This window comes from Pituophis catenifer, unplaced genomic scaffold, assembly GCF_029215685.1.
Source record: "Pituophis catenifer annectens isolate HBS135680 unplaced genomic scaffold, rPitCat1.0.hap2 SCAF_7, whole genome shotgun sequence".
Taxonomy (NCBI): domain Eukaryota; kingdom Metazoa; phylum Chordata; class Lepidosauria; order Squamata; family Colubridae; genus Pituophis; species Pituophis catenifer.
In genome coordinates, this window is record NW_027256887.1 from 64,698,537 (window position 1) to 64,713,019 (window position 14,483).

At 43.9% G+C, this 14,483-nt stretch overlaps 1 protein-coding gene across 6 annotated transcripts in view; it reads left to right on the forward strand.

Annotated features, from left to right (window-relative positions):
- RBFOX2 (RNA binding fox-1 homolog 2) overlaps positions 1–14,483 on the forward strand; it is a 221,536-nt gene that overhangs the window by 170,375 nt on the left and 36,678 nt on the right. For all 6 annotated transcript variants that reach the window (XM_070947652.1, XM_070947651.1, XM_070947653.1 and 3 more), the window contains exon 5: positions 13,694–13,747. In XM_070947652.1, coding sequence (XP_070803753.1) covers positions 13,694–13,747 — 54 coding nt within the window. The remainder of the gene's footprint in view (positions 1–13,693; positions 13,748–14,483) is intronic.

Genomic DNA, 14,483 nt, shown 5'->3' on the forward strand with positions numbered 1-14,483 from the left:
CTCGTCGGGCCGACTCTCGTTTTTCGTCCTCAAGATATCAATCCTTTCGTGCCTTTGGTCCCTCATCCTTCCAACCTCGGACCCAGCGATCCTTTCCTTCCAGACCTCCGCCGGAGTCCCAGGTTAGACAGGGAGCTAGACCCCTCCCCAGGAGGGGGTATCGGGGAGGCAGGGGAGGTCGTTGGGCTCGTAGGGCTCGATAAACAAGTTTTTCTATCTCCTATTGGAGGTCGTCTCTCCTTGTTTCAGGAGTGTTGGGCGGCCTCCATTTCTGACACTTGGGTGCTTAACACCATTTCATTCGGTTTAACCTTAGAGTTTTCTTCTTCCCCTCCTTCTCGTTTTCTTCCTTGTCCTGTTTCACGAGATCCTGTGAAATCGAGTTTAGTTTCGGAGGCTATTGATCATCTTTTACAGATTGCTGCCATTGAACGAGTCCCCGCTTCTCAGCAAGGCCATGGTTTTTACTCCCGTCTCTTTCTTGTCCAGAAGGCTTCAGGGGGATGGCGGCCCATTTTAGATTTGAAGTCTTTGAACCGGCACATTAAATACCGCCGGTTCAAAATGCAATCTCTCTCGTCTATCCTTGAGTCTATCCGGCCTTCTGATTTTCTTTCTTCTATTGATTTGCAAGAGGCCTATCTTCATGTCCCCATTTTACCTGCTCATCGTCAATTCCTCCGTTTTGCCTTTAAAGGAGCTCACTATCAATATAGGGCTTTGCCCTTTGGGCTGTCTTCGGCCCCTAGGGTATTTACCAAGATTATGGCCTCCTTGATAGGACACATCCGTTCTCACCCGGTTCGCCTCCAGTTTTATTTGGATGACATTTTGATTATGTCCTCTTCCCGTTGGACAGCCTTAGTGGACTTGTCTCTGGTTCTCACCTCTCTTCAAGAACATGGTTTTTCGATCAATTGGTCCAAGAGCCAATTGTCTCCCTCAACTAGGATCCTTCATTTAGGGGCTTTGATCGACACAGTTTCGTCCACAGTCTGTTTATCTCCGGACCGTCAATCCAACCTGCGTGCCCTGGTTTTTAAATGTCTATCTGCGGGCACTGCAACGGTGTTAGTTCTTTCCCGCCTGTTGGGCATGATGGTCTCCTCCTTCGGCATCACTCCTTGGTCTCGCCTGCACAGTAGGGAGCTTCAATGGCTCTTGTTGCCCTTTCAACGGGCTAACCTAGAGGCATCTTCCCGGCGTATTCGGATTCCAGAATTGGTGCTCCGTTCCCTACGCTGGTGGATTTCTCCGTCCTTGTCCCGAGGATCTTTTTTCAGGGAACCTCAGAGACTCCAGCTTACTACTGATGCGAGTCTATCCGGATGGGGGGCCCACATTCTTCATCGTATGGCTCAAGGTCGGTGGTCTCCTCCGGAAGTCCTTCTCAATATCAATTTATTGGAATTGCGGGCCATTCGCCTCGCTCTATTGCATTTCCAGGATCTCGTGGAAGGTCATCATATCTTAGTCCTTACTGATAACACGACAGCCAAGGCCCACGTTAACAAACTAGGGGGTACTAGATCACGCGCCTTAATGGACGAGGCTCTTCTTTTGGGCAGGTGGGCTGAAGAGCACCTAGCTTCCATCAGAGCTGATTTCATCTCTGGCTCTGACAACACCCAGGCCGATTCCCTCAGCAGGGCGCAGGTGGACCAGGGCGAGTGGTCGATCTCCCAGGACCTTTTCCAGGACATCATTTCGAAATTTGGTTGCCCTGTTTTGGATTTATTTGCTTCTCGTTCAAATCATCTTCTACCCCGTTATTTTTCCAGGTTCCTGGACCTTCAGGCGGAAGCTACAGATGCCCTCCGCAGCCCCTGGCCTTCCGGCCTGCTATATGCTTTTCCCCCTCTCCCTGTGATTCCCAGGGTTATAAGGAAACTACTGGAGGAGAGAGCCCAACTTCTTCTGGTAGCCCCTTTCTGGCCAATGAGACCATGGTTTGCGGACTTGATGAACCTCTCAGTGGTCCCTCCCTGGAAGATCCCTGCCTCCAAGGTCGTCTTGTCCCAGGGCCCGCTCTTTCACCCGGACCCGGACTGGCTTTGCTTGACCGTCTGGCGGTTGAGCGGCTCCTCCTAGCGACGGCTAAGGTTCCGTTGGACATCATTCCCACGATTCAGGCAGCTCGCCGTCCTTCTACGCTCCGAATTTATGAAGCCACGTGGAGGTCCTTTGCTTCTTGGTGTTCGACCGTTCCGGTGTTGCCCACGTCAGCCTCAATCCTCCATGTTTTGAGATTTCTTCAGGCTGGTTTTCGTAAGGGACTGCGACCCAATACCTTACGTCGTCAAGTTGCCGCCATTGCCTCAATTTTGTCTTGCGGCTCGAAGGATTCCATCTCCCATCATCCGGTTATCACTGCCTTCCTTCGCGGAGCTACTAATTTGCGACCTCCGACAGTACATCGTTTTCCTACATGGAACCTAAATAAAGTTCTTACGGCTCTCATGTCCCCTCCTTTCGAGCCTCTCCGTTCTATTTCCTTGCGTTTTTTGTCCTTGAAAGTTATCTTTTTAGTAGCAATCACTTCCTCCCGTAGGATTTCAGAGCTGGCAGCCCTTTCCGTGCGGTCGGATTTATGTATCTTCCATACCAATAGGGTGGTGCTCCGGTTGGACCCCTCGTTTGTGCCCAAAGTAAACTCGCCCTTTCACAGGGCGCAGGAACTCGTCCTTCCGGATTTTTGTCCTCGCCCTTCTCATCGGCTAGAGAGGTCTTGGCACACACTGGATGTCCGCCGGGCACTGAAGATTTATATCGCACGGACTGCTGGTCATCGTAAGACAGAAGCTCTTTTTGTGGCTTTCCATCCTTCCTCACTTGGGACCCGCGTCTCAAGTACGACTTTAGGGCGCTGGATACGGGCAGTGATAGCCCTAGCCTACCGTCAATCTGATTCTCCGATTCCTCCTTCCATCACTGCGCACTCAACGCGGAGCGCCTCTACGTCAGCCGCCTGGGCAACTCAGGCTTCCCTCGAGGAAGTGTGTCGAGCGGCCACATGGACGACTATCAGTCCTTTCATAAGGCATTACAAGGTTGATTCCTTCGCCTCCTCGGATGCTGCATTCGGCAGACGGGTTCTCCAGTCGGTGCATCTCGCTTGACGGATTCCGGACCCGTACCTTCCCTCCCGGGGCAACATCAAACTTTGGTATGTCCCCAGTATGACTGACGTTTTTCCCTCTCGTTGGAGAATGGACGTTGGTCTTACCTGATACGTCCGTTCTCGACATGGGGAAAAACGTCAGTCATCCCCACCCTGGGGTACGTTCCGGTGGTGGTCGGGGGGGGTGATATTAATTTTTTGTCATTTCAGGAGGACACGTCCATCGAGTCCTTTGCTTCGCCTCAACGAAGAACTGGGGCGGCCTCAAAGGGGCGGTGCCTTGGCTTTCAAAGGTCTCGGTCATTGGCTGGACGGGACGTATCCCCAGTATGACTGACGTTTTTCCCCATGTCGAGAACGGACGTATCAGGTAAGACCAACGTCCATTTACAACTGTTCACTTAGTGACCATTCGAAGTTACAACAGCACTGAAAAAGTGACTTACGACCATTTTTTTACATTTATGACCATTGCAGCATCCCCATGGTCACGTGATTTATATTTGGATGCTTGACAACTGACTCACATTTATGATGGTTACAGTGTCCTGGGATCATATGATCCCCTTTTGTGACCTTCTGACCAGCAAAGTCAATGGGGAAGCCAGATTCACTTAACAACCATGTTACTAATTTAACAACTGCAGTGATTCACTTAGCAAATGTGTCAAGAAAAGTCGTAAAATGGGGCAAAACTCACATAAGTTTTGAACCGCGGTGGTGCAGTGGTTAGAGTGTAGTACTGCAGGCTACTTCTGCTGATCACCAGCTGCCAGCAGTTTGGCAGATTGAATCTCACCAGGCTCAAGGTTGACTCAGCCTTCCATCCTTCGGAAGTCGGTAAAATGAGGACCCGGATTGTTTGGGCAATACGCTGACTCTGTAAACCGCTTAGAGAGGGCTGTAAAGCACTGTGAAGTGGTATATAAGTCTAAGTGATATTGCAAAGCGCTATTAACAAATTTCTCACTTTGCAACATAAATTTTGGGCTCAATTCTGGTTGTAAGTCAAGGACTACCTGTATTTATTTCCTGAAAATTGTGTTGGTCTTTAAGATGTTCTTAAAGCTACTTAAAAAAGTGTCACTGTATTTTATTTTTCCATCAGACATTCACACTTTAAGCATGTTTCAATTCTATCTGTTTTAAGCTGCCTATTTTTATCATTGGCCAAAGCGAATAGATAATGTTTTTTAAGAAACAGCAAGTGCATAACATACTCTCTGAAAAGATTTCCTTGAGTTATATCTCATACTTGGATTTTCATAGCTTTTCAATAAATTTAAATAAAGGTTCTTGGCAAACAGAGAAGTTAGCAGGTATGATGGGCACAAATTATCAAATTATAGTCACTTTTTATTTGTTCTTAGTTTTTAATAATTTTATTTATTTTGTTAATTGCATTATTCACTGCTTTCTGAGTGTATAGTTATGTGAACCTGCATTTTGCCATTCCTAGTCCAATACCTATTGATGTACCACACTGCCTCTCATTTAAAAATTAGAAGAAAATAAGCTGCGAAAATGATTGGTTCTTGATCCTGGAGTGTTGTTTAGTGACTCCATAGTGAGTAACCTTATTTCTGAATTAAGGAAAATGACACACAGACTTGATGAAACTCAGCACAGTTGAGTCAGAGCAAAAATCTGTCTTGTTATTGAGTTTAATAAACAAAGCACAATGATTTAGCAATCTGGTTTTAGTCCATATAATTTTATATTTGGGTGTGTTTTGTTTTTAACCCACTAATGCTGAGGAGATATTGACTGGAAAATATTGTGTTTGCCTCTGCCAAGAATAATAGAAAAGTAATATATTTAACTGCTGTGTTTCTGTAATCCCATGATATGCTCCTCTCTTCTGCCCCATGGCTAGGACTTTACAATCTGGCAGTTGGAGCTTCTGGGATATATCTACAGCTATCAGTTGCAGCCAGATCTATAAAAAGGATCCTAATCCATTCCATTCCCTCTTGTTTGGACCATCAGGGATGTAGAATAGTAGATGTTTGCAGCTTTGCAGCTTATTTTCCAACTATCTGATTTGGTTTGTGACCATTGATTAAATGTTTCTGTAAAATCAAATAACAGTGTAATAAACTAAAATGTTAAAAGATATGGAACACTTTTTCACAGCATAATCCCAGAGTTTCCTTACAGTGATCATGACTAAACAGTATTTTGCTGCCATTTTAAAACATTTTCTATGGCGTTAATCAGGTAATAGTTTGGCAGCTGATAATACAAGATAGTCCTTGACTTACAGCCATTCATTTAATGACTATTCGAAGGTAAAGCAGCACTGGAAAAGGTGACTTATAACTGTTTTTTACATGACCATTGCAGCAAGCCCATGGCCATGTGATCAAAATACGGACACTTGGCAACTGCCATGTATTTATGATGGTTGCACTGTCCCATGGTCATATCATGACCTTTTGCGACTTTCTGATAAGCAGAGTCAATGGAGAAGCCACATTCACTTAACAATCATGTTACTAACTTAACAACTGCAGTGTTTCACTTAACAACAAGAAAGAAAGTTGTAAAATGGGACAAAATTCACTTAACAACAGTCTTGTTTAGCAACATAAATTTTGGGCTGAAGTGTGATTGTAGGTACTCTCTTCTGTGGTACAATTGGAGTGTTTTTCAAGGAGTAGTAATGATAATTCCGAGTACTATATATGCAATGTACAACCACAGAACATATGTTGATTCAACAACACTTTCTATGTAGGGACAAATTCACTCCTAAAAGGCAAGTTTGCTGTAACTTCTTTCCAGAAGCACTGAGAGCAAGGCAATGAACCTGCGGGAATAAAATAAAAGCTCTTCTGTGAGGGACAGAGAGAATATTATATAAATATTTTCCTTTATTAAGTCATTCAGGAGAATCTGTAATATACCCGGTATATGGTTTAGTTTTTGCCCTTAGTATTAACAAGTTGTTTTGGTTTTCTGCTTCTGATATCACCTGAAGAGCTACTGCCTGCCAGAATGCTTTTATTTTGGAGACATTCATGCAAGACCATAAGCCATTTTAAGGCTTAAAATAGCCCCGTTATGGCGAACCTATGGCATGTGTGCCGGAAGTGTCACACAGAGCCATGTCACCCGGCACGTGTGGCGTCGCCCATTCCTCTTTCAGGTTTCCAGGGCACACATGCACATCAGCCAGCTAGTCTGCTGGTTACTGGTGTGCATGCGTGTGCGATGATTAGCTGGCCTTAATGTCTTAGCATGTGTGCGCACCGGCTATGCCGTCATCACCCACATGCAATCCCGGGATATCCACCGCTTGCCAGCCTGGAGCACTGCCACCAGTCGCTTCCCTGCGCCCGGCTGCCTGCCTGCCTCATCACTGCCACTGCGAGGAAAGTCCCCGAAGCTGCACTGCCTGGGATTCACGTGGGTTGCTGCAGGGGGAGGCCAGTTATGGCTGGCTGGACGCTGCCCAGAGCGCAAAGCTGGCAGGAGGAGGAGCTACCGCTGCCTCTTAGCCAGCGTGAACAGCCTGCTGCCGCAGCCTGCCACCGCTCTCTCTCCCCCACCAGCTGCTCCTGCCATTGCCAGGGAAGTGGCAATGCGAGAACCACCGCCGCCAGAGGCGAGGGGGCGGCGGCAAGGATGGGCAGTCTGGGGCTTCCCTGTTTCTCTGCCTGAGTGGGCTTCTGGCATGGCCCAAGATCTGCTGAGGAAGGGATAGAAGCTGTGGCCCGCTGCTCCTGGCACCGCCAGGGAAGGGCAGCATGAGAACTACCGGGTGCGAGGGAGCGGTGGCAAGGATGGGCGGTCCAGGGCTTCCCTGTCTCCCCACCAGAGTGCACTTCTGGTGCAGTCCCAGGCCTCTGGAGGGAGAGATTAAAGCTCTGGCCCACTGTTTCTGGTACTGCCAGGGAAGTGGCTGTGCAAGAACGGCCACCGCCGGGGACGCGGGGCCGGTGACAAGGATGGGCGGTCCAAGGATTCCCTGTCTCCCTGCCTGAGCAGGCTTCTGGCACAGCCTCAGGCCTGCGGGGGAGGGATTGAAGCCCCGGCCTGCTGCTGCTGGCACCGCCACCCCCTCACCTCCGGCAACAGCAGTTCTTGCGCTACCGTTTCCCCAGCACCACCAGGAGCAAGACTTTCTGCGTTTTGAAAACCTGAATGAACACCTTGACTGCACTGTCCTCATTCTCTCTCCTTCCAAAATGTCTTGAAGAAGCATTCAAGACCTCGACAAACAATATTTTTAATGATATCCAGCCTCCAAAAGAGCACAAGGTGGCCTGGAAGGCTTCCCAACCTGTGCAACCCAAGACAGCACCAGCTCTCACTTTAGGTGTTACTGTTGTTGCAACTGCACTGCCTGCCTCGCCTCGCCCCACATCCCCATCATCTGCCTACGTAGCGAAGCTGGCCCATGGCTGCCGTTCGCTTTTCTACCCCTCAGTCGCCCAGTTGCCCACGTACTCAGGGTATGCCAAGCTGCGGCGTTTTTTTCCCCCTTTGCCCCGTGACGCATGGACAATGGGGGCGGACGCTGCCCGGAGCGCGAGGTGGGCAGGCCATTCACTCCAGCAAAGGTTGGTGCAACCCTCATGACCGCTACCTGGCTGGTATGCTTCTTACCGCTTACTATGACCACTTCCCCGCCAGTGGGTCTCCATGAGTGAGGAGCTGCACTCACTTCCGGTCCTGCTGGGGCAGCTCGCCTCTCCCCCGGCGGCTTCTCCTGGCTACTCCAGGAGCAGCCTCTGTCTCTTAGCCAGCTTGAACGGCCTGCAGCCGCAGCCTGCCACCACCCTCTCTGCCCCGCCAGCTGCTCCTGGTGCTGTTGGGGAAACGGCAGCATGAGAACCGCTGTTGCCAGGGTGCGAGGGGGTGGCAGTGGCAGAAGCAGCAGGCCAGGGCTTCCCTTCCCCCCAGGGGCCTGGGGCTATGTCAGAAGCCCGCTTGGATGAGGAGACAGGAAACCCCGGGCCGCCCATCCTTGCCGCCGCCGCTCCCTTGCCCCCAATCAATCTGATCCTTTTGGAAATTTGCTTTTCTTCCAACACCAAGACTTGGATCCAGAGGACTGCAAACTGCCTCTGAGCACATGCAGAGTGGAAGACTCTGCTACCCTTCAGGGCTGAATGCAAAAAAAGTTACCCCAAGGCAAGGGCTGAGTGACAGGAAGAAGCTGCTGCCGGCTCCGGACCTGGTGGCCCACAGGCTCAGCCCAAGCTTTACAAGCTGCTGTGGTAACCGCACAGCTTCGCCAGCTACCAGAAAGCTCACCGCGTACAAATACAGCAAGAATCGGTTGGGCCAAACAGCTCTGCCTTGGAATAACGACTTTCCAGGCCCAAAACGGGGTGCAGGGAGGGGGAAGCACATGTGCAGGGCCGCGCATGCGCAATGCGGGGCACATGCACGGGGGAGCATGTGGGGGTCATGTGCGCATGTGGGGGTGGGTTCGTATTGCATTATGGCTGCTCGCGCATGTGCTTTTGTGTGCGCGCACACACACACTTCCGGCACACAACAAGAAAAAGGTTCGCCATCACTGAGATAGCCTAAAGGGTAGAACAAAGAAGCGATCAATAATCCAGATCTTAATTCTGCCAGTACAGAATTTTAGTACAGGGTAATTTCAGTTTGACACTATAATATTTGGATAAAGTATTTACTCAAATACATACTAGCATTTTGTTTTTAACAAGAAAGCTTTCCTTTGGATGAATCACATGAAATCACCTTCCTTGTTGCTATACGACTACCATACAAAATAAAACACAAGTGAAAAATAGTAATAATAAATATGGTGGGGTATTACAGACTATACCAAGTTGGTGAAGGTCTGTCTAAACATACCGGTACATATGCTAAAAAATTGGATTTAGGAACCTTTATCAACATACTGAATAAATGCTTTACTTTATTTAAAAGAATGAGTTATCTTATTTTTAAAATCTAAAAGTATACAGTATACAATAATTTATTATTCTGCACACTATGTTAATCATAAGACATACCATACCAGTCCTTCATCCTTTGAATCAGCGATTCTCAACCTGGGGGTCGCGACCCCTTTGGGGGTCGAACGGCCATTTCACAGGGGTCGCCAAAGCCCTCTCTCGCCCCCCCCACGCCTTCACTCACCCTCACCCTCTGCCTCTGTTGGATCGCCGGCCGTTCGCTTACCCCGCCCACTCTCAATCTGTTGCTACCTCCTGAGTCCCAGCAGATGGCTAGAGGAAAAAAAACTGTTTAAATTCTGCGGGGCTTCAAAGGGCCGCCCTATAGCCAGTGGTGCAGCCGAACCGTTTGTTAAATTGCTGGCTTGCCCCGCCCCTCCGCACCACTATTTATTGCCAATAAATAGTGGTGGGCGAGGGGCGGGTGAGGCAGCAATTTAACAAATGGTTCGGTGTTTTTTTGTAATTTTATTGGCCCGCGGAGCTTCAGCATAGGCTAATTAGCCCTTGATTAGATCGGCTCCCGACTCTCAGCTGATTTGCTCTCAGCTGTTTTGCTCAGGGGTCTGCTGCTTGCTTGCAAAGAGTGCAGATTTTTTTCCCCCTAGCTATGCTGAAAAAGGAAACTGAAAGTAAAGCAGGCTGTTGGCTTTGCTGTTGCTACAACGTTGGAAAATTAGGCAGGCAGATTTCTTTTCTTTTTCCTCACCAAAAAAGGTAGGTGCAAACAATGGGAAATTTAGGGAAAAAGAGGAGAGTTCAAGATTTTAAAACACAAAAGAAAAAAAGCTCTATTTAACTAGGGAATTGTAATAATTGAGATACTATTAATTGTATATTGTGTTGAAAGCAGAAATGGTTAAGTTGTGGTTTGGAGGAATATATGGGGGAAATTATTTGATTTATTATTGGTAAATATAATTAATTGATTTGTAAGAAATTGGATTGCATGGAAATAATTGGAATATTCATGTTCATATTGATTAATATACAAAAAAGGTAGTTATATAACTAATTGATTTATATTAAAATGTTGAATTTATATTAAACAACTGTAATATTACATAATTAACCAGTGTGAGGATGGATATAAAAATAGATGACAATGGGAAGGGGTATAATATAGAATAGAAGGGAAAAACTGAATTTGATTAAGATTAGAGATGAGGATGAAGGGTAATATTGGTTTTTTACAAAAATAGATGAGGAATAAATATGGCAAAAAGGAAATATAGAAATTGTAAATTTAATTGAAATGACTAAACACTGTTTAAATTTATGAACCAGCCAAATACTCTGTTCAAAGAAAATACATTGTATGTTGGTATGTGTGTTTCTAATTATTGTTATTTATTCATATTTGTTCTCTTTTATTCTTTAAAGTTTAACAATTCATTCTTTATCTTAATATCTTTATATTTGTTTGGGGTTGGCTTTCTTCCCTTTCATCTTTTTTATTGTACAGCAATCTTTCTCCTCAAACCTACCACCTCTCTTTCCTTATTACTTTCTCTTCCCCCCTCTTCTTCTTCTCCCTACTTCCTCTTCCTTTCCCCTTCTCCTCCTCTCTTCCTCCCTCTCTTACCCTCACTCCTACTCTAATTTCCCTTCCCTTCCTTCATCCCTCTCTATTGCTGTATCCTTTAATGCATATGGACTACTCAGAGGGCTGAAAAAGTTATTTCTGACTGGTCCTCGCACTTTTGACCAGTCCTCGAACTTACAACTGTCCTCACATTTTACATTTTTGCCCTATCTTGTCACCATGGTGAAGAGAAGCAGTTGTGAAATGAGTGACACGGTTGTTAAGAATGCTACAATGGGCATAAATGATGATCAGTCATAAGTGCGAAGACCGGTCAAAAGTGTGAGGACCTGTCAGAAATCACTTTTTTCAGCCCTCTGGGTAGTCATTTTGTGCACAGGGACTACTCAGAGGGCTGAAAAAGTTATTTTTGACTGGTCCTCGCACTTTTGACCAGATCTCGAATTTACGACTATCCTCACATTTTACGTTTTTTGCCCTATCTTATCACCATGGTGAAAAGAAGCATTTGTGAAATGAGTGACATGGTTGTTAAGAATGCTGCATGGGCATAAATGTGAGGATGGTCATAAGTGTGAGGACCAGTCAAAAGTGCGAGGACCTATCAGAAATGACTTTTTTCAGCCCTCTGAGTAGTCCCTATACACATAGCCATGGCCACCTGGTCACATGACCAGCTAGCCACACCCACCCAGTCACATGACCTCTAAGCCACACCCACAAAATAAGCCACGCCCACAGAACCGTAGTAAAAAAAATTTAGAACCTGGTTGGGGGTCACCACAATATGAGGAACTGTATTAAAGGGTCGCGGCATTAGGAAGGTTGAGAACCACTGCTTTGAATTGTATAGGTTTCATTTTTAAAATTCCTTTCCAGTTTTTTGTCATCCTTGCCAATTGTATTTTTGGTATTTTAAAAAAATTGTTTTAATGTTTTTACATTGTTCATTTTGCAAAGATAATATTAGGTTTAATACAATATTATTAAACAATATCTATCAATTCTATGTTCTTGGGAAGGACTTGATAAGTGGACATAAATGCCAAACTCAGTCCTAACATGTGATTATAATAATAATAATAGCAACAATAATAATGCCTTATTTGATATCCTCAGTGAAAAATAATATTGGTGGTTTTAAAAAAGTATGATGTATAGTTGTATCATACAGTGATTTCATGGAAAGTACAATGTTTGGAGTTTAACAATGAAGTAGACTAGAAATGGCACAGTTAAATAAAAGAGCTTCTGATGGCAGGGATGCCTATCATAACATGTAAATACTTTGTAGTAATCTGTATGGGAATCTGCTAAGGAATTCCCTGCTATATGGCAGTGATTAATTAACTTATTTCTAAATTTTTATTCACCGTATTAATATGCATTCCAGGATAATGAAAGGGATTGGAGGGGCATTTGATTACAAATCATTTAAAACATATAATAAATGTAGGAAATTAAGAAATAAAACCACCAACATGAAATCAGGCAAAGGAGATTCTAACCGCTAAACCCAAAGCAGTATTTCTTAGTTCACTAATTAGCTTGAGCCACTTGTCAGGTTAATCTATTTAAAAGTTTGTTGTAAGGGTAAAAGTATGCTTGTATTTAAACCTAAATAAAATAATGCAAATAATTTAAGAAGTATTAAAGATTTTAAGATGGAAAAGCTTTGGGAAATAAAAGAACTATGCAGTATATTTACCTCCAGAGAATGGCATTCTAAAACCGAACTTCTGTTTAAAAGGTTAACTGTTTTAAAACCCCATTTGATAGAGATGGGGGGAAAAAAAAGAGTTCAGTAAATGATCTTGTAGAATGTATATATATAAAAGAAAAAGTAATGTTTTGGATCATATAGTTTTACGTCATTAAGAACTTCAAAGTGAAAGGCTGATATGTACATTTCGCTGTAGTATGTACTTGGTTGAGCACATATAATTAAAATCAGAAATATTCCTTTCCCTAAAGGAACTTCTTGGTCATAAATTATTCATATCAATGTAACTTTGTTCGCTGAATGCTGTTTATTTAGCCAAAACAAGCAACTAGTGAACTATTGAGTGATGTGAGTTGATTCTGGGTGTGTAAAAGCAGAGAAAAGTACCTTGTGGGAAGGGAGTGGTGGAAGGATAGTCCTATGATGGCTGAGTGAAGAAAGAATCTCTTTCCCAAATTTTGAAGTGGGGAGTAGAACAGAATGGCTGGAAAAGGACAATAGTAGAAATTATACTTAGGTACTTGAAAAGGTGGCTTCTGGTCCACTTACTTCATTGACAACCAATGCATTCACTATATATAGCTTTAGTTATGTAATCAGATTTGACTACCATGAACAAGAGAGAAGAATCAGTAAACTTGCAGAAACCTTACAGTTTTCAGATTATCAATAATTAGAAAAGGTTAAAGAGGTGTACAAAACCCAGGAGAACAGCTTGAAGAAGACTGAATATGAGAATACCAAGTGGCTGTGGAAGATGGCTAGTATGTTAAAACTGTGTATATAGGGAATGGCATGGAGGAGATGCCGGCTGGAACACTCCACCGGTAAAAAAAAAGAAAAGAAAGAATTTTGGAATGATATATTTATAAACCAGCCACCATTCCTTATTGCAATTGTGAATAGTCTTTTGTTATATAATAGAAGATAATATATGAAGAGACAGAAGTTCTCTGAAGATGGGCTACACGATGACCAACCGAGATTGGATCCTGCAAAATTATCCTGGGATACGTATATCCACCTTCATTCGTAATATATGAAGAGAATATATATAGTGCCCCGATGTTATCGAAACCTCTGCAAACAAATAATCAAACTCAGAGAACACCAAGGATTGTACTTTTGTTACTTTATATTATACCTAAAATAAAATATCACAGACTCTGATATATATATCACAGACTATGAGGCTTATAAACCTGACAATCAGGAGAAATTCAACAAATAAATAACAAATATTAAGTCTGAATTCATTTTAAAATATTTTCAACTGTGCATTCAAAAGCATTTCTTTCTCAGTCATGAAAGATAAAAGATGCTGAATTAACAAACCAAAATAAATCTTTTTTTTATAGCAATTTGGTAAAATCCTTGATGTAGAGATAATCTTCAATGAACGTGGGTCCAAGGTAAGTTTTGTTTCTTTATCTACCCTCTACCTATTTCTCTCCTTTACCAGTCTACTCCAGTTGTCAAGATAAAGCAGCTTCCTTCCTAGATATTCTGTATAGACAGAAAAGGAACTAGGCACTGGGTTACCTAGAGCTGCTATTCCATATAATTATAGGTGTTGCATATAATCGATAAGTATCTTCAATAATAATTTCATAATTTTCCCTTTGAAATAATCAGATTTCTCCAAACTTCTGAAAATAAAAAGAGTCACTGAAGCTATGGGAGTCAAATTTTGTATTAATTTTTTGTTAATTTAAAATGTTTGTGAAAGAAATGCTATTTAAAAATTTAGAAGTATTTTATATATGGGATAAGAGTTATCTTGTGCGAAAGAAAAATTAAATGCCCACCTGATGTTACAATAATCCTGCAGTGTTGCAAAGTTGTTGGCCCATCCTCTTACAATGTTTGCAAAAGCTTGCAGCTTTTTAGAAAGGTGTAGTTATTCAAAATACAAGCTGTTCAGAATGATGTAAGATTTTTTTTTTTTAGAGTTAACTTTCAGGAGAGCCAATGGCAAACTTTATAGTCCTGAGTGTAGCCATTTTAAGTGTTGCTTGTCCTAACCGGTTCTCATCATGAAACCAATGTCCCCTCATTGAAGAATTGATGTGATTCTCTCTCTGCCCAGTAGGTCCAGCACTGGAATAGCAGGGAGTGTTTCAGGTCAGGAGCAAGGCGCATTGGCAG